General features: G+C 41.9%; 1 protein-coding gene across 1 annotated transcript in view; it reads right to left on the bottom strand.

The window, feature by feature from the left end:
* Nucleotides 1-15,909: 15,909 nt before the first annotated feature.
* TGFB2 (transforming growth factor beta 2) overlaps nt 15,910-20,461 on the bottom strand; it is a 66,875-nt gene continuing 62,323 nt past the window's right edge. Inside the window, exon 7 of the mRNA XM_072856964.1 lies at nt 15,910-19,444. Coding sequence (XP_072713065.1) covers nt 19,286-19,444 — 159 coding nt within the window. The 3' untranslated portion in view covers nt 15,910-19,285. The remainder of the gene's footprint in view (nt 19,445-20,461) is intronic.

Genomic DNA, 20,461 nt, shown 5'->3' with positions numbered 1-20,461 from the left:
AGGGCCCGAGGAAAGAAGATCAACCCCAGGAATATGATTTTTGAGGATAGAGGAGAGTCTAACAGTTACAACACAGTGTTTTGGAGGCAGGAAGGTCCTAAGTTCAACGGCAGCTAAAGTATCACCACAGGCAGTTCACTTGACCTCTGTGGTACCTCAGTCAGCTAAGCTGTAAGACTGGCTTCCATGGAAATCCAGATGTTGCCTCTGAATTAAACTGCCCTGAGTAAATAAGTTACCAGAAGAACTGCATATCTGAAAAATGCCTTAGCCAGAGGTTACTAAAGGATATTACTAATGACAGACAAATGAGGAACATCAGAGACTGCCATATTTGTAGATACTTCAGCCAGGGATGCTACTTTATGTAACGCTTGGAGGAAAATAAATAATGAGTTTCATTACACTTTTAAGAAAAAAAAAAAGCCCCAGTGCAAAGACAGATGCTACTGTTAAATGAAAGCTAAAATGCTTTCAGAAACAGCAAACCTATAGTGGTAACTCTAAGTCATTTTAATAGGCTATAAAAGTGCAAATGAAATCCCACAGTCCATCTTGCAAGACACAAAACTAGGGCCACTCATGGGCAATGCTTATGGAAAGAAAATGTTTCAGATGCCCCAGTAAACTCTTGTTCTGCACTACCTACGAAGAGGCAGATGCCAGCCTGCTCTCACACAGACAGAGAAAAGGAATTGGTGCAAAGAGCCTCTGAGGAGCCAGACGGGAAACCATGGTGACTGTCCCAAGGCCCTGACCCCAGCCCAGCTTCATGCTGGGAGGGTGTATGTGAAACCTTCCTACAGGCAGGTCAGGTTGTGTGCAGATAACCCCACTCAGTTTTGCATTTCATAGTCCACCTAGCATTTCAGCCTAGAAATTACTGGCTGGCAGCAGCTATCTTTCGTCTAGTCCCACAGGAAAACATAAAGACGGTTTCAAGCAAGTGGGAAACTGGAGCTCTGTTTTCCTTCATTATCTGTAACCTGCTGGGTGAAACCAAACCCAGATCATGGCACAGTGGCTGCACTGCTCTCCTCATTAGCACAATTAAGTACCAAGCTGAAATAGATTCCTAAATAAATAAAAGAAACACAAACTACAGGACAGCAACCAAGGCTGTCAGAAGGAAATGTTCTTAGTGGTAAGCTCTTTGTCCTGATGTGGACCCACTGGTCTGTGGCTCTGGTAAGGGGATGGGAGTGGGGCTGCCTGCCATTTGCTTCCTCTGGAGAACAGTTTTGTAGGAAAGAGTGACAGTAGAGGGCAATAGATGATGGTAGCTGGATGCAAGGTACAAGGGACAGGCACTATACAAGGGACATAAGTTATTTTTGTCTTTATCAGGACCAAACTCCTTAATATAATAGTTTGCAAGAATAACTCCATGACAGTCACATTTATGCACTGTCCACAGCTGAGGACTATATGTAATGTCATAGCATGACCATATGTAGCACCTGCATCATGGACTAAACCACAGAAGGAAGAAATGCAGTCGATGGTGATCATAAGCCCAAAGACAATGGGCAGATCTCTGGGTCTTATGATTATGTTTTTCAAGTCCTCATGCTTGCTTAACTTTTATTCTCTTTTTTTTTTCCCTGTAACTCCTTCCTTCAACAAGCAGAGTGGCAAGAGCTCCACCTAGGATGGGTTGCTATACTGGAGTGGGATGGACTTCAGTGTTTACAACTTTCTTCGACACAAGCAGCTTTGGTTTGAAAATAGTGTCTAGAAATGAACAGGGATTTTGCCATTTTTTTTATTACGTGCAAAATGCTAGGAATGTTTAAAAGTAACAGTAACCAAAGTAACAGGGAATAGGAAATAGGAGAGACATTTATCCCCTTAGAAACAGCTTTATTCCCCTTGCATTTCTACAGGAGCATAGACGTTTTCTGTCTGCTTTGGCACCAAAAGCAACTTTTTCAAACATCAGGAATTTTTCTGCCTTTTACAAGGGCTGCATATATTGGATGTGAGAGCAAGAAAATGGACTTCAGTTTTTAAAACACTTTATCACTGCTACCAGCAGGACAGTGTAACAAATACGACATTCTCTTGAATGAGACAGGCTGCTGAAGAAATATGTAATTTCACAGCACTCCAAAGTCTTTTTTGTGCTTTGCAACTAGTTCCTGCTTTGTCAGATCCTCTCATCTAATGACATCAAAGCAGCTCAAAAATGTGGACTAGGTTAAGATGAATGTATGTGTCACTTGTACTCCCCTGGTTGGGAGGTAAGTACAGTTCAGCATTGGAAAACAGGCATTTTTATTGCGACAGTGATCCAGCAAAATCAGTCACAAGGGACCTGATCCAAAGTCCATTAACATCCACGGAAGATGGAAGTTTTTCCACTGATTTAACAGGCTTTTATTCAGACCTGCTGCCTCTTCTACAATATCCATCTACTCTGATCTTTCAAAGAGAAGATTAGCACAAAACAAAAGATGTACACGCTGCCGTGAAGGTCATACTCACTGATCGGCTATAGCATATGCTGTAGACAGAATTTCGTGTACCTCGAGTTGACATCAGGAGCAATTTGGACTTAGAGAAGAGTATTGAATAACAGGCTTTTAAATACAGTAATTATAAGCTCTTTGAAACAAATACTAGCGTTGTGATTTGGGAAGCCTGAGGAATTTAATCAGCCATTCTTGATCTAATTGCCAGTGTGATTTTCACTCTATCAGATGTGAGTTGTAATCGGTTTTGAAAAGTTTGACATATGATAGGCTTCTGGGTTCTCCTTATTTATATGCTTTATTTATTTTATCAGACAACTTTCTAAGCACAATAGGTAACTTGGTCTGAAACTCTCACCCTTTTTGCTAGGACACAGTGAAGTAGGTGCTGAAATGACCAGAAGAATGGCTCTGGAAAGCTATGACAGCTAGTAAGGGATGAAGTTTTGATAGTTACAAAGGGCCAGAAATCACTTTCTGTTAGCATCCAGTATTTTAACTTTAATGGAGAGAAAAGGGATTCTTTATCTGAAATCCCACAGTACAAGGACAACTTCAGGAAAATGAAAGGAAATGCTTCTTCCCAGAGTGGAATTCATTGCTGCAGGAAACACTGGAGTCAAATACTGTGTCTGGATTTCTACAGGACTGCAGTGGCACTACTAATAACAACTGTAATTTCAATATACAGGCTCAATCCTGCACAAATAGAGTCCTTGCAGGATCTGGGCTTAGATCTGCAGATTTGCTGAGGCAGGAATCTGTGTTCAGAATTATCTGTGCAGACAATGGAAAGAGATAAGGAAGGCTGAGCTGGCACAAGTGTTGTGGGAGGTTCCAGCATAAGTTGATGCCCCCCATCAAAATACCAAGGGTTTTTACTACCTGGCTCAGGTAAAACTCTCCTTTTTCAGGTGTGGAAATTGCAAGCATAATTGTAGTTCAGGGGTAATACATATCACAGTCTTCTGTCTCTCCTAAATTCAGCATGACACAGGGACTTTGAAAAGAGCAGCAACCTGGTCGCATTATTTGGGTCTGATCATGCATCTGCACCTCTTCCTATATGGCAGAAAATGGGCAAGTGCTTTCTGTCAATGGAGGAGTGCAGAGAGGGGAGCGTAAGAAGGCTCTAAAGAAATGTGATGCAACACGACCTGGGCCTGATCCAGAGCTCAGTGGAGCCGATGGAAAGACTCGTAATGAGCCTTGGATGCCGCTCCGGAGGGATTGTAACCGTGCTCCGCGGGGAGCCCAGGACCCACCTTCACCAGCTGCACAGCGTGCCCTTGTCTTCACAGCAGGTGGAGCCGAACCGTGCTGAAATGTTGTTTGTTATTGTTATTGTTATTGTTATTATTATTGAAAGAAGTATTTTCACAGCAGTGAAGGTCAGCTACGAATGATGACTCACTTGCACCGCAGATCTACACAAATAGCATGTGCTAAGATTACCATCTGGTATAACAATCTACATCACAAGACTCCACATTTCCTGTTACCCAGGGTAAGTAAATTTCAAGCATGAGGGAAAATTTTAGCAAGTTTCCCCAAGTACCTTTGCAGAAAGAATAATGTGGCTTACACAGAGGGGGGAAGAGAAAGGGAAATTATGAGGTAAACGCTATTCCCCTCCCTCCTGCTCCCTCATCTCCCAAGAAGAAAAACATATTAAGTTTGCAGTTCTCATTTCTATCGTATTTAAAAAGTCAAATCTATGTAATGAATACCTGCCTGGAGGGAGTCCAGCGGGATGCTGACAGCCAGGCTTTCTGGACACTGTGTGAAATGGAGGGTGTACGTTTCACTCGCTCCCTGTCTCTCCCTTTTTCCGTCTCTTTTTTTTAATTATTTATTTAACATCAGGACCGCGCCGTGCGTGCCACCACTGCGAAGGGCGTTGGATCCCAGCGGCACTGACGGAACTCTCCTCTGCACCCCGTGGGGCTGAGCCTTGTGGCAGGAGCACCGCCGGGCCCATGCTGAGCTGAGCCGCCCCCAAAATGGAGGAAGGGCCCGCTCCTTCTGCCCTGCCACAGCCTGGCCTCAGGGGATGCGCACACAGGCGGCCCGTCTCACTGGGGATGCTAGGCAGGCAACTTTCTAAGCAAGGCACAGATAAAAACACAGACATGGAGCAAACTGGTGTGTTTCCGTGGATGCCATGGCCTGGCTGTGGTGGCAGCTGTGGGTCTTGTCCCGGCCAGAATGGCACTCACTAGCGTTGTGTCTGCCCAAGTGAGGGAGGGGGGAAGAGGCTTTCTGTGACAGTGCTTAGCTTACGCATGCAAGGTGCTGGAGGTGATATGTATTCCCTGGCAAGGTTTCCCAGTGCCACTGAGCCTCGCCCTTCTGTTTCCATCCGCCCTATCTGCCCTTCCCATCACGCCCACGCACGGGAAGGCCACATCCCTGCTGGAAGCTCAGCCTGGGGCTGAAGCCGCCTCCCAGGGTGAAGCTTCAACCCCGCAGCCTTTGTGGGTTGCCGAACACCACAGCTCCGACCCTCCATCTTGCCCTCCAGCCGCGGCACTGCGTCCCTCTTCTCGCGGGTCCCGGTCACCTCCCATGAGCCGGCTGCTGGCCGGCCAGCCCAAGGGACAACGCGGGCCGGCTCCTCCTCCAAAGAGGCTCCCAAAACACATGGCTCTGGGATTTGGCAGGAGCTGAAAGAAAGACCCGAGCCCCGGGAGGAGAAATAGATAAGTCTTTTCCAGACAAAACAGAGGTGAATAAAACAAATAAATAATTAAACCTGGGCAAGCCACTGGATGCCAGAGGCGCTGCGCATGAGTGAGGTGGCTGGGAATCCCCTTTGGGATGCTGGCAAGCGTTTCTTTGGCCTCTGGGAGTTAATGATGTCTTTCACCATGACTCAGTGCCGTTGAACATCAGCTGCAGAGAGACAGGCCTCTGCAAGGACAAGACAGATTTCATCTCTTGCTCACATTTCAGCCAAAATCTAGCACTTGGGAGAAGGCTTCTTTCTTTCTGTTCATTTGTTTGCGTGGTAAGGGCTGCAGCTTGCACTGTGGCGGAAATACCAGGAGGCAGGGAGACAGCTGGGTAAAAAATACAGAAACAAAATGCAGAAGCAGAAGTGCCCTTCTTTCCCAGCCATGGGTACCCCTCCTGCCTGCCCTGCCCTGCCCTGCCCTGGCACACCCCTTCCAAATTTCCCATCCAAAACTCTCCTTTCCATGACTCACACATGTTTTAAGCCATTTCAGGGTCAGTGCTGATGCCCAGCCTTGAGCAGATCTTCAGCCAGGATAAGCTGGTGTAGCTTTGTCAAAGAAGCCTGAGATCAATGGGGGAGAAAACCCTTCTAAGTGAGGAACTTTGTCTCGGTTTCCTCCACAGATTTATTTGTCTATCTTGCAGTGAAAGGGAAAAGGTCAGATCAGTGAAAGGGAAAAGATCAGATCTTCCTCTATGCTCTGTATAGATCTAGGACTACTGTCAATGCCTGCAAAATAACTGCTGCTTTCTGAATTAAAAAAGCAGTAAGTAACGCAAAGATCACGAGTTGAAACTGCACAGCCCGCTTGCTCCCCGTTTTAATCCACAGCATCAACATAACTGTAACAAAACTGGGATCTATATATAATGTAAGCTGGCAGACCTTTGCATATCAGCTTCTGAATCTCCATGAAAACTGCAGCCCAGTGGTGCCAAAAGGAGAGATTTCCCATCCTGCACGGGCCATTCGGTCCAAATAGCCTGCCAATGCAGGGGCTGCAGCTCAGAGTAAGTAAGAAATCAGACAGCGAACATGAGAAAAGACTCAATTGTTATACATTGGATTAGATATGGCCACCTTTTTTCCACTATGTGATCTAAGGAACCCTTAGAGAAACTTCAAAGAATGAAATGCAAGAACATGTATTTGCATGAGCCAGTAATATATACAAAAGCACAGTAGTGTTCCCTGTGACATGCAACACCTATTGAATATATAAGCTAGTACCACCCAAAGTCAGGCCAACAACAATTTTGTTTCTCATTCTGGTTTATCAAAGCCTGGCTCAGACTTGCACTGATGTAAATCAGATCTCCCTTGAAACCACTGGACTGAACTAATGCAGCAAACGGAGACCCAGTGTGAAGGCTCAGCATGCATCAGGACAGTTTGAGATGCGATACAGTCGTACATAACTTCACCTCTTAGTGAACTAAGGCAAAAGCTCCCAAACCCCCAATTAGTTTTATATAATTTCTTTAAAGGATGATGCACTGGACACAACAGATGGGAAAAATTTCAAAGCAGGGCAACTGTAGGACATTACACTTGCCTTGAGGCTGAAAATTGGAGGCATGGGGGCTGCATTTTTAATGGTATTTTCTTAGTTTGTAAAAACATTGCCTAAACCCATCTCTGAAATCTCAGTACCAAGAGTACAGATTTCATTAGCAACCCTGCAAGAATAAAACTGTGACTTCAGCACTTCTGAGTTATTCTTAACATGTGAGCCATTTTCTGGAGAATCCAAGCCTTTGATCAACTTTATGAGAAATACCTGTGACAGAAAGAAAACATTTAATGAGCCAGAGATGTCAATTATGAGCTTTCAAGCAATTTTATACCCTATATAATGCATATAAACCAATATAGTTTAAAGGGTATTTTACCATTCTATAAATGTCCTAAACTATCCTTTTTAATATTTCAATTTTTTTCATTCGTTTGTTTCAAAGCATGAAAGATAAACCGTCTTCACATGTTCATGGTCTTTCATGGCATAAGGGAAAACAAATTGGGAACAAACCAGCAGAAGTGCACAAAGATTGTTAATTTCAAACAAATGAAACACTTCTGTATTTTTTATTTTCATCAAAATTTGTTCAGATGGATAAGCAACTGATGTTGGTTTTGTGCTTTTTATGTTTTGCTGCTTTTTTTATATTCTCCTTTTTTGACCATTGTGCTTCAGGACCTGACCCTGCATCACCGATATTAAGGAGAAACTTACCACTGACTTTCGAAAAAACATGTTCATTGGTCAGCATCTTTGAAAGATGATTTTAGATATCTTGAGTGTTGGTGTTTATTTTTAGATGTCTTCCAGTGCCTTGGTTTTTAGAAAATGCTGAATTCCAGTCTCCTGAACTGCACAACCATTATGTGACTCAAGGACAGACATCCCAAATATCTGTTTGCTTTGGTAAGTCTTGCTCTTTAGTCCTGGAGTTTCGCAAAGCTGTCCATCAGCATACTAAGAACCCCTGACCATAGATATTATAAGGAGTGATAAAATAATTTTACTTTAGCCATTCAAAGCTCATGTAGACCAAATTCCACTTTTTACCATTATCAGTACACTTTGAGAAACAACAGGATGTTTCCCTTATGCAACTAGAAAAATGTCCTGGACAGAGAAAATGTTAAAACTTCCAAATTAACTTAGGTACTCAACCAGCAGACAGGCTAAATCCAGCTGCTTTAAAAGTGCTTTCATTCCTTCACAGTCTCTGGGCCTATCTGTAATACCTTATGCTTCCATTTTGTGAGGTTTCTTGCAAAACATATTAGCCTCAGTAAGAAATCTTCCAATTCCCACGGAGAATTACATTTCAAAATGATGCTCCGTGCTAGTAAGCAATATTTTTCCTGGGCTTCCACATATGGCAATATTTATCTTCAAAGTTTTCCTCTTTGGCTCGTAGGCTGGTTTGTAAACCAGATGGTCTTGTGTGGCCTAATTGTAAGATGATTTGTTGTGTGATTCAGTAGCATTGTTTATTTGTACAGTGGTTTGATGGAATTTGTAAACTGCATAATATTGTTTTACTGTGTTTTCTTTTATGAAAGAGCCACATCTTGCTCTGGCATTTGTGGCGGCGATTATAATTAAACGTAGTTCTCAAGATACTTTGATCTCTGTTTGCTTGCTGCATTAAACTAGTAACATAAAAACACAATATTTCTCATTTAAGCAGGGAACCGGTGCTGGATTTGAAGGCTGAGTGAATGCACCAAATTTTATCTTAAAAAAACAGAAATACAACAATCAAACAAATAAGATGTTAACTGAATGGTGGAAATTCGATGGCTTTTCAGCAGTCTCAACTTTATGATTTACTTGGAGCTAATGTTTTTGGCCCCCTTTTACAAGCCTCTTTCATATGGTTTCTGCAGAGATGTCTTCTTTGCTTTTTTGAGACAGGAATAGTTTTGCCCTACTTGATCACTGCATATGGTTACTTGTATTCATATAAGTATTCCTTAGCTGTGAATATATTTAGGCTGCCAAGTCTATAAAAAGATCTAAGAGCTTTCTGGCCTTCCCACTCTGTTTCCATCATGAAAGGTGCCTTCAGCGGTCTGGTTGGTTTCTGGTAGGCAGACTTGTGGAGGGGTGACTGTGACTGGGAACCCAAGAAATACTTTGGAGAACAGGGCTCCAAGCTTAGGAGATCGGGAGGCTTCTTTCACTTTGAGGAACCCAGCTTCAAGCCAACCCACTTTACTCAAAGCCACATGTATGTCTCCTAGCTATCAATGGTCTATATGGCAAACTGATGGACACAGTTCAATGCCGTACTCTTTTTCAAGAGATGTCCACATCAGACACAAGAAAATCAACACCATGCATTCATGGCATTGATACAGCCAAACCTCAAAAGACAGGCTGCAGCAGGAAGAGATACAAGAATCAGATTTGTCCTTTAGCCTCTGGAAGCAGTTCCCTTAAAGCAAATAAAAAAATTTTAGTATGGATTAGGAATTATTTTAGTACAAAGATGCTGAGTATGCAACCTCTAATAAGCAATTTACAACAGATTTGGAATAAAGCAGAAGAATCACAATCTTCTAAACAAATCCTGTAATTATTCCAGCAGGAAATATGTGTGCAATGATGATTCACACAGAAAGAGTCTGATTGACCTTTATTTTTTATTTGGACTTTTGCTACTTTTCATCCCTTTATACAAACACATTCTGTGGCAGATTACTCCTGAAAAGATTTCAGAGGAATAGATCAAGATTCAAAGACAGACAGATACCAGTAAGTAACACAAGTTCATGATGAAGCTGAAACTAGACTGCGATGAAGCTACTCCCACACAATGCCTAGCCAGCCTAAGGATGTGTCATCATTTTTTAGTGCCTTGACAGGGATAGTCACAGATATGGCACTGCTCTTGCACTTTCCTAAGCAGGCCTTTGTTTGGTATAAAACCTTCTCATTCTGCCTGTTCGTCTCTGGAGATGCAGCCTACAGTTCTTGTTCTTTGTGGTAATTTTTTGCTGAATGAGATTCCTTCACGCTTAGATTTTCTCTTAGGTCAGGCAGTGGTTGAACATCAAGACATGTCTGAACACGGTTTGTCTTCTGCTGGGATCTACCTTATCTCAAAGGGCCATCATAGCTTTATTCTATTGTCAGGTTGCCCCTACTCGGCAGTGAATAAAAGCCCAACTGGAATTGAGAAGCACAGCTAAAAACTCCTTTAAGAGGCATCTGCCTTCCCTTCCCATTAGCTGGTGGAGAGTATGGGCACTGAGGTGCTTTGCCCTCTTATCACAGACAGGAGGACTGGTCTGTTTCTGGAGAGGATTCTCATTAGGACACTTACACAGGTGGACCAGTTCATGCTACAATTTTTTATTTTTTATTTTTTTTTTTAAATTTCTGGAGAGAATATTGTCAAGGCTGTAAATAGTTTAGATGATTAGCTATTTCTCTTTCCTCAGATTTTTTTTCTCAACAAGAACATGAAAACCTGACATTTTCATTCTTGTTTCTTAAGTACCAAAGAAAGAAGACGACAACTGTTTCACTTGGGAGATATTTTTGCTGTATGCCGGAGGCGTGGGGGAGAGGCCATTCCTCTGAAGAGAGCATATTCTCCATCGAAAAGCTGCAAAGAGCACAACTTCATTCAGTGCTCTGTTTTGGTTATTCTGCAGACTCAAGTAGATGTTGCCGTATTACTTCAACACAGCTTATGGTTTCAAGCATTTCTTTACAGTCAGGAACACTAGAAACTTGCTTTCATGTTTGAAATGAAAACTGATATACTAATCTAACTATATGACTCCAACAACCTAGAGTGTGAATGACTGAATTCTGCTCTCAAGCTGAGCTATGAGTGCACAGCATTTCTGATTGGAGAGTATAAGGCAAATATACTTACCTGTTCTCTCAGAAGTCAAAGATATCTCAACAAAGTCTGATAAAACTTTGCAGATAAATTTATCTCTGGGCTGAATTCCAATATCAAAAGTTCAGCCTGAAAATTATTTGAGAAAGCTATAAGCAACTGAAAAGGACAGTCTCCCCTAGCTATAGCCATATAATATACCCATGCAATAAATACAGCTCAAGAATTGAATCCAACATTAAAGAATGTTATTGTCAATACTGTTGGATGAGATAAAAATGACAGCAACACCTTGTAAAATATACCAATTTAAGTGATAATAAGATCAATTTCCTTCTTCATAAAATTGTCATATTCTTCATTTTTCTAGATGTCAAATATAAACTCAAATGTGTAATACAGATGCCTTCATGTAGGCTACTATGGCAATCAATGTTCAAACACTTCACAAACACACATGCTTTGTGTGAAGCCACCAGTAAAATGGCAAACTGAGCCTGACTGTTCTTAGCCAAATGACTTTAAAGCCTGGTTTGTCCCCTGTTGAAAGAGTTGTGCTGGACTAAAGCTAAAGTAAGAGAGCTGGGAATAAGACCAGTCAGTTCAACTCAGTTGCCTCCCGAAGTAATTTCCTGCATCCAGAAACACAAGTTACAAAAACAACCTGTTATTGCTGGAGTAATCCAGAAGTGAAACAGTCTCTGAAATTTCCTTTTTACCTCCCAGGAGCCATACAGTAAGACTGCTAAGAATATAACTAGTGAAGCTGTCCAGAAAGTGCAAAGACACTTAGCAAATAGAGGGAGAGGCTTACGAATACAGAAAAAAAATTATAAACATTGCAGTCCCATGCAAATTTTAAAGAGGTCTTTAAATTTATATGCACCAGATTAATCTATGCATCCACAGAAATTGATCAAGCATGAATTGATTCTTTCCTTTCTTGCTATGTGCATTCTGGTTTGCAGGTGCGTAGATGGGGTTTTCATATCTGCAGCCTGTGACACATATTTTTGCATATCCATATTGATCGGCTTCTGAGGATAGATTTCCCCTGGCGTGAGTGAGAGTCACTGATTACTCCTACACTGCTTACAAGGGGGGAGGAGGTCTGATCAGTGAGATAATTGTTTGAATGAGTCCATGAGGGTCTTGTGGAGACCGAGACACAGTATTTTTGCATTATTTACATGGATGGCCCACTGTTGAGGTTGCATTTGTGGTCCTGCTTTGTGCCTAGCCTGCAGAGCACCTGGCATGTTACAGCACTGCTTTAAGGGTCCTGGCACTGGAGAAACCCAGGGGTTTAATGCTTGAGATCTCTTCCTCAGTCCTTGGGATACTCGCTGAGATTTCAACTACCTGATAGACACCATCTGTTACCACAAAGCAGTGGAGGAACTTTAATACTAAAATAAGAGATAGAGACCAGGAGAGAAGTTAGGGCTGCTTAGCTACAGGAAAAGTTAATTAAGGTCTTGTTAACAGCTCATTTAAATTATGTCTCCTGACTAATAATGATCTCAAAAATGTATCGGTGACTTTCAGTTATTCCTAGGTAAATTCCTACCTCCCTAAAGATGCCCCTATTCCAAGACAAAGGATGAGAAATGGGAACAGCCCTTTGTGCTATGGAAGCACAGCCAAGTTCAAAGGAAAAAGTACAACAAAAACCAGTCCAGTTTTCCTGTGGCTTTATGTAGGGCCTATACTTTACACTGACATAAACCTTCTGTTGTGTTCATCTTTCCTGCTCCGCTTTCTGTGACCCGACTTTGCATACACCGGTGGGCTGTATTTGACACTCAAGAGCTGCAGTGATTCACCTCCTATATTATCCATCATAGCTGGATATCAATGTGAAAAAAATAAAGTCAGGTCATATTCTTATTTACAGTCTTCTGGCTTTTTTTATAATTGAGTGTTTCATAGAAGAACCAGAGGAAACAATGTCTTTCAGAATATCTCCAAATCCAGCTTTCCCTCCCAAATATTCACAAATTGATCCAGACCACCTCTTTGAGAAAAGGTTACACACTGCAGAGGAATGCATAACTTGCCCGTGAACTGCTGCATATTTTGTCCTTTGTATTTACATTTTTCCAAAGGGAAAAAAAAGCAGGTTTTTCCGGATAAAGATATTTTCTGCTTTTGATGGATGAAATTAGTCTGCATATCCTTGGAGACTGCCAACAAGTTTACACTAGGAACTGGAATGAAGCCATCAATTTGTTTCATATGGGTTCCATCAGATGGCAAAAAACCCATCACATAGTCCCATAATGCTGGTCTTTTAGTCACTGAAGAACGAGGTCACCTAAGGTGTGGTGTCCCACTACTGTTTCTCTCTGAACCACCTTGATATGTAGGGACACTTTGACTGTCTCTGACTGCCATTACTATGAACGGCAATTAGATTTATGCTTGGGAAAAGAAAATACAAGACTATTCTGTGAGACCTGCATCTGGCACGCTCAGAGCTATTTAAGTGCAAGAACTTCTGGCATCTTAAACTAAAAGCCTTACACACCCAGCAGTGAATTTAGTGATTAAAGTTTGGTTACAAACCAGTTGCAGGGATTGGACTAACTGAATTTTGTAAAAGTGGTTCAGGTTTGAACACAACATCAGAACCCCAAACACCTGATTTTCGACTTTGGTTAAATGTGGACTCACATGTTAACATCTTGGTTTGATCCATCTCTAATTAGCTGGATGAAATAGTATGTAAGAACTGCTTTCTGAGCCTCATGGCATACTTCACTGAACAAAAAGAGACTCGGGTCCCATTTGCCATTTGTATCTTCCTTGTTCCCTTTCTTGTGGCAAATGTTTTTGGTATGAGTTGCATGGATCTTTTAATTGGGACCTGCCTACCGTATGTGCAAACACTGCTGAGACCCAGAGATCAGTGACCACTCACCCTTCCTCCATTCCTGCCATCATCTTGATTTGGCACTAAAACACCTCATTCAAAGGAAATATTTGTTTCTTGGACCACCATATGTTTTAAGAAAGGTTTATACCCCAGGGGTTCTGTATTAGATTCCAGCAGGTTACTTCATTAAACGAGCATATCAAATTTGATTGGAAGTTCTCATCAGCTTTCTGTTCCATTTAATTTTATTTTTATACAGATGAAGAAATTACTGTTACACCCATACCCACTGACAAGCCAACTACATTACTTCACATCTACTTTATAACCACATGTAATTACATAACCTCTTGGTTTATTTTCTTCCAGAACTCATGGCTCCTCATAGAATCTGTTCTGTCTGATCTAAGAGGCAGATTTTGGCCTAAAAAATGGTTTTCAAGACATTTACATGGTTTGGGTTTTTTCCTGTATTGAATATTCCACATTTATTAACCACAATTTGATTCAAGCAGAGCAGCAAGGGCTTCACTGATACAGTCTGGAGAGGCTGTGTTAGTGAAAGGAAAAGACAAGCCCAGCATCAAAATACTCTGCATAAATCTCATTATCGTGGGAGAGCTTCCATCTTTTCAGCCCTATGCTATAAAATCTCTCTTAGCACACTGTGTTCCCTCTACTTTGTTCCTCTTCAGTTATAGGCACCACAAGCACTCTCACATCTAAAATTTCCAGTCAACATTCCTCCTCAAACCCTTCTGCTCTTCATTGATTTCAGAAATACAGCAGACTGAATTGCAAAGTATTCTCACCTCACTGCGTGAGGGCTACCTTGGATAAGAATGGGGCTGACAGATTACATTCATGTCAAAGCACATAGCTGGGTAACTAAAAATAGTTAGAATGAAAATTAGTATCTGGCAGTTTTTGCAGGGCCATAGTTTTATGCTAGTATAAACTCACTGAAATCAATTAAGGCAGATCACTGTAAGGCTGGAACGTACTGTGGTGAAGCGGCCCCTAAGATTGTTTTTAATGCTCATCCCAAGTTGCATTCTTAAACACATATTCACAGACCACAGGGTCCATTTGTTATAATTTATCACAACAACACTAAACAATCTGGCATAAACATATTCTTTCATTCGTGCCAAGAAATGCTATGCACCCCTTAGATCCCAGAGAAGGCACCAGGAAGAGCAGATGTTCACCCCTTCTTGTCATCAGTCCCTGGTCTGGAAGCATTCTCATATATGATTTTATCAACTTTAAAAGTAGTGATTCAATCCTGCAGCCCTTCCTCCCATCAGTTTTATTTATTTAAGTGACTAGAGCTGCAGAAAGTCTGATAAAGAAAAGCTGCAACACCAGGCTCCTTAATTCTTATTTGCTTAGATAATGCAACTGCATATTGCAGAGTGCATGGAGAAAGACAACTAGGGAATCCTATTTTCTGTCCAAAAAAACCACTTCCACATGGCTACGTGGCTGCTGCTGGCTAACTGAAATAGCGGAGGCAGTTGAGCACCAGTGTTTCTTGCACTCTTTTAGCCAATGACAGAAATAGTGGTTGGGTTGGACCACGACTGTTCGTAGATTCATGGGGGTGGGCAGGGCTCTGCGGGGTCTCCAGCCCAACCTCCTGCTCAGAGCAGGCGCAGTGGGAGCAGGCTGCCCGCAGCCTTGCCCAGCCAGTTTAAGAATCTCCAAGGATGGAGATGTCATGCCCTCTCTGGGCAACCTGTTCCATGGCTTGGCCACCTCCACTGTAAAAATATTTTCCTTTCATGAAGCCAGAATTTGCCATGTTCCAACTTGCGTCTGTTGCCTCTCCTCCAACACCTCATCTCATCCCATTGTAGACTATTTTGTACAACATACAAAACCAACAGTTTCACTGAGCTCTACTGAAGGACGCAATGGCGTGGGACCATTTAGTATGGGCATCATGAAACAGATCACCTTCTTACCTCCCACAGCACTACAGAAATGAGGAACAAACTACTTTGAGATCCTCTACCAGAGAGGAAAGCCCCCAAACCTGGTGCCTGCAGTAACAAGACTGACAGGGCATGGTTCTGGTGATGGATCAGGCATAGTGGGGCCATGAGGTAACACCGCTCCTGCCCAGGGCAGTACCTGTCCTGCACACACATGGGACAGCGCTCCTGCTCAGAGCAGTCAACCAAAAGCCACTTCTTGCCTATAGACCAAGACATATACTGCAGTGGCTGAGGGGAAAGCAACCCTCAAAGCAGACATGATTCACGCTCACCCTGGATGGTTGTTCTTCACCTCAGCCTGTACCGGACCACATCAAGGTCACGCACACTAAAATCACACACCTAATCAGGCTTTGCAGGGATTAAGCTGAGCCAGAGCTGAGGAATCTCCAATGCCAGAAGAACGCTGCCATACGAAAGCAACACCAGCATATAATTGAAATAATTTATTTACCACTAGAGCACCACAAAAACAGACATACAATGTGTTAAAATACAGAGTAATCGATCACCAAAGTACAACACAGCTGTCCTTTAAGTTCCTTTTTTTTTTCTCCTTTAAACCATGCCAACCATACAATTGTATTGATGCTAAACACATAAAAAATGCTGTCCTACCCCACCCAGCCAAGTGCTAAGATTCCCCCTCAGCCCCAGTCAACCCCTTGGGTCTGATCTTTCAAGGTGCTGAACACTTCCCACCAGTTCTCAGGGACTTTGCTCAGACAGCGGCAATTACCTTGTTGTGGTAAGGCCTCTGGCACAAAGTCCTTGAGCTGTTGCAGACCCATCTAAACATCATTCGAGGGGGATTTACATCAGACCTGAGCGGTGCTTAGGACTCACATCACCCCACTCTGTAGAGGGGAATTTCACCCATGAGTTCTGCACATTGTAGGATCAGGCCTAACATCCTTGGTAGTTAAAGGGAAATACATGCCTAATAAACAAACAAAAAAAAATTGTAGGAGCTCCATAATAGAGCATTTCAAATACTATCAGTGCATTTTGAGGAAAAAAAAAAAGTATTAAAAAAAAAAAGTATTCCATCTTGGGGTAATGACTTACAGAAATGTATAGTTAAATTTAGAGAAAAACTCCAAACCCAAACCACAATTTTCAGCTGCGTCCAGCGCATAGTGAGTATAGTTGGACAACTGTGGTGTCTCCTATTCCACTTTTCAAAGCTTCAAAACCAGTTTTGAGCTGCATTCCCATAGCAGAGAATTGCAAAAATGTTTTTAAGTTTTTTAAATTGTGTTCATCCTTGTCTCCTTTCCTGTCCAACAAAAATACAGTTCTCATACTGAACCTGATAAAACTAATTTTGCTGCTGTATACAACAAAATCCAGAGTATTTACTACCCTGAGGAGTTTCACTGAGTTCAGTGCATCTTCTCACTGGAGTAAGTCTGGCTCAAGCAAGTGTTAGCAGGACAGATTTTTCACTTGTTCATCTCAACTCACTAAATAAATCAGAAGTCTAACATACCTCCTCCTCTGCGCTGAGTCAATGGGTGGGATTAGATCATCTGTGGGGCTACGTTTCCATCTAGGCGATAAGCACAGGCTCTACCGAAGTCCCAAGGAGCTGCGTGTGCAAGCCGCTGCGGTACTTCAGTTTTGCATCAGTGTTCTGCTGAAGCCAAAGAAATTGCACTTCTTAAAACTGGAGCTGACAACATCAAGCTCAGGAGCGTCCTCCCGACACCGCTCGGGTCAATGACAGAGAATGTCCTTCTCATCCAAGTAGTACGTTTCTAACACAGTTTTCCAGCTTTGCCGTGCAAAACCATTCATCATGTGAAACGAACTGAATGTGCCTTCTTCATGACTTTTTTGTTAATTTAGGTTGAGGCTTTTTTTAAATGAAGAGTATGATGTGGATTTTTTTTTTCACTCCCTCTACAATATTCAAACATGTAACAACAACAAAATCCTAGGAACCTCATGTTCCTTTTTCCTCTTCTTTTTTTAGAAGAAGCTTTAATGTGAACTCAATTGCAAAAAAATTGGCAAACTCACAAAAATCAAGGGTCTGATCCTGCTAATCCTTACACACACACCAATAGCCTAAAGGGGCCTGCCGTGCCACTGCAGAAGTTAAAGGCAAACCTCTGTTACCTGCAGTAGGAGCAGGATTGGTCCCACGGACTAACTGTGGGGGCAAGTCCCCGCTGTGTGCGAGGCCGACGCGCAGCCTCTGACCGCAAACCGATCCCGCTCACGCCCCACCTGGGGCATCGCCGCGGCAGATGCTTCCTACCAGCCTTCTGCACAGTGGTGAATGTCATTCTCTGCAAGGGTTTGCCTCGCCTCAGCCAGGCTGGGACATCTCTTCTTGCAACACCTCGCTCCCTGCCCATCTGTTTGAATGTCTATAGCCGAAAGGAAATAAAAAGGTCTAGGAATCCGAACCGCATCGCGATTCAAGTGTTACAAATGGGGACAACCGAGGAGGGAGGGGAGGAGGGGGGAAGAGATCGCTTTAATCCATCCTTTTTATAAAACAGAAAAACAAATGGAGTCAGGTAGCTTATGTCATAATGATGAACAATATACAAAGCACATGTATAGCAATTATTATAAAACATGTATTTGTAGTGCAAGTCAAAATATAGGGACTCTACTCATACTGGCCAGCTAGAGGGAAACACATGATTCTGAGTGATCAAAAAGAGCCCCAAATTCAAATTCAAACTCATGAGAGCTGACAGTATTACAGAGTACAAAAATATGGTGAAAATTTACACATTACACATAAAGTACTTAATTTTTTAATAGTTTACAAATAGAGATCTACAGATATGTTTCCAATTAAGCTGGCTTTTACTACCCACCTATTGTAATACTCTAGGTATGGTTACATATACCAAAAGAACAAAAAAAATCCCATAGCATAGCTATACAGCAACATATTAAGGTCTGAAGATTAGACCAGTACATGTTAAATATTTCACTGGTTTACTAAACTGACATTTTAAATCATTTACAGTAAAAAAAAAAAATCTTATAGACTTGTCTTTGAGACTGAAACAGAGTGTCCTTTATTAGTAAATTATTCAGTATTTAAAACAAGGGTTTGAGACCTTACAAGAAGCCTCTCTAGGCAGCTGGCATGAAAAATAAGGTATTTTAAAGGCAGAGTTTCTCAATAATGTAATAACTGATTTCTATTTTAATCAAACTAAACTAACCATTACTTTTCTGATTCTTTTGAGCTTGTGTTCCTTTAGGCTTTATATGTGTTTCTGGCAGCTTATTTGGTCTCCACTTTGTCCACATTGGCTGGTTTTCTTTTTTCCAATGGCGATACAGAAATGTTCATTTGATAGTTTTTACACACAAATAAATAATGCACTGTTAACTCTACAACTAAGAGGAATGGGTAGGATGCCTATTGCGTAACAATACAGAGAGATCAAGTAAGGCACGGGACAGATACAGCAACTCCACTTCATGGGATTTTCCTGTTTTTTTCCTTTCACATAGTAACACTAACAAATTTCTTCCAGTGTTTATTTTTTAAAAGGTTTTTTTTTTCTTTAACTTTGCTTCTTGTCTATCTCACACTATGTGTAGGTGAAATGTAGGATAAAGGCCTTCAATGTTTTGCTTCAGATGCCAGTTTAAAAAAAAAAAAAACAAAACAAACTTTCAAACAGTTCAGACTAGTACCGCTTTTTTTCTTCTTTTTTTTTCTTTTAACACTGATGAACCTGGGTTTTCATTTTTCTTTCTTTCCTTCTCGCTCTCTCTTGCTTTTTTTCTTGGTTATTTTTTTTTAATACACACACGTCATGCTGTTTCAGGGGTATCCTTTAGCTGCACTTGCAAGACTTTACGATCATGTTGGACAGCTGTTCAATTTTGGGTGTTTTGCCAATGTAGTAGAGGATGGTGAGGGGTTCCAAATCCTGGGACACGCAGCACGGAGAGGCAGAAGCTTCTGGATTTATGGTGTTATACAAGCTGAGCACCTAGAAGGAGAAAGAAAAAAAGAGAGATTAAGACAGCTACCTCTGCCTTCCTGCCACTGCAGAGCAAATTCCTTTCTGCACCGCTTCCTCCCACAGCACCCGAGAGAAAGCCCACTGAAAGCAGTATGAAGATTCCCGGATTTTACTATTTTTTACGCTTCTCCAGTTCAATCTGGTGTCACAATCTGCCTGAGTTTCTTAAGGTTTCATCCATACAGTCTTAAACCTCAGAACAGGTACATGCCTGGAGCCTGCCTTGAAAGCATAGCCCTTTGAAACAACATGCATACTGTATTGACGTGGAAAGAAGAAACTGAAAGGTTTTTATTTGTGTCTTCAGATTGCCATTTGCTGTTACAGGATTTTGGCTTTACAAGTGCACCAAAGGGAGAAGAGAGCCCTTCAGAGCATAAGCACTCCTCTGCTTTTCCTCTCTGGTTATGTTTTACCAAGTTCATTAATGCGACCCTGCAAGCACCAGGACTCAAGCTGCAGTAACTCCTATTGAGAATCAGCTGCGGTGAAGTTAGCAGCGCTGGTGCTTTATGTCACGTTGGATTCATATGCATGGTTCTCTGCAAGGGAAGTATGTAGGATTACCCGCTGATGATGCATAGGTATTTCTGAGGATGCCATTAATGTGTTAGCCAAACACCAAGTGACCTTTTCCTAGAACTTCAACACAACATTTCCAGCTTAGAGAGACAGAAGATCTGTTCAGGACAGCAACACTAACTACTTTATTAAGCAACTTCTGACTCCTTGGGCAACTATCCAAACCACATATTTGTGACCATGACAGTTATTCTTCCTCTTTCCTTTAAAAACAAGTGCTGCTCCAAAATGCGTACACTACTACTCCACACCAGCACGGAAACATAGTTACCTTATTTATACCTCTGCCTGCTGACATTGCTAATAGTACGATGCCACAGCCAGTGACAGCTACAAAGGATATCTATACCTGGCTCTGTAAGTTCAGGAAGAACACACTATCATGGCTTTACAGACCAAAGG

The sequence above is a fragment of the Ciconia boyciana genome, chromosome 3, assembly GCF_034638445.1.
Source record: "Ciconia boyciana chromosome 3, ASM3463844v1, whole genome shotgun sequence".
Classification (NCBI taxonomy): Eukaryota; Metazoa; Chordata; class Aves; order Ciconiiformes; family Ciconiidae; genus Ciconia; species Ciconia boyciana.
This window is presented reverse-complemented; position numbering and strand designations above follow the sequence as displayed.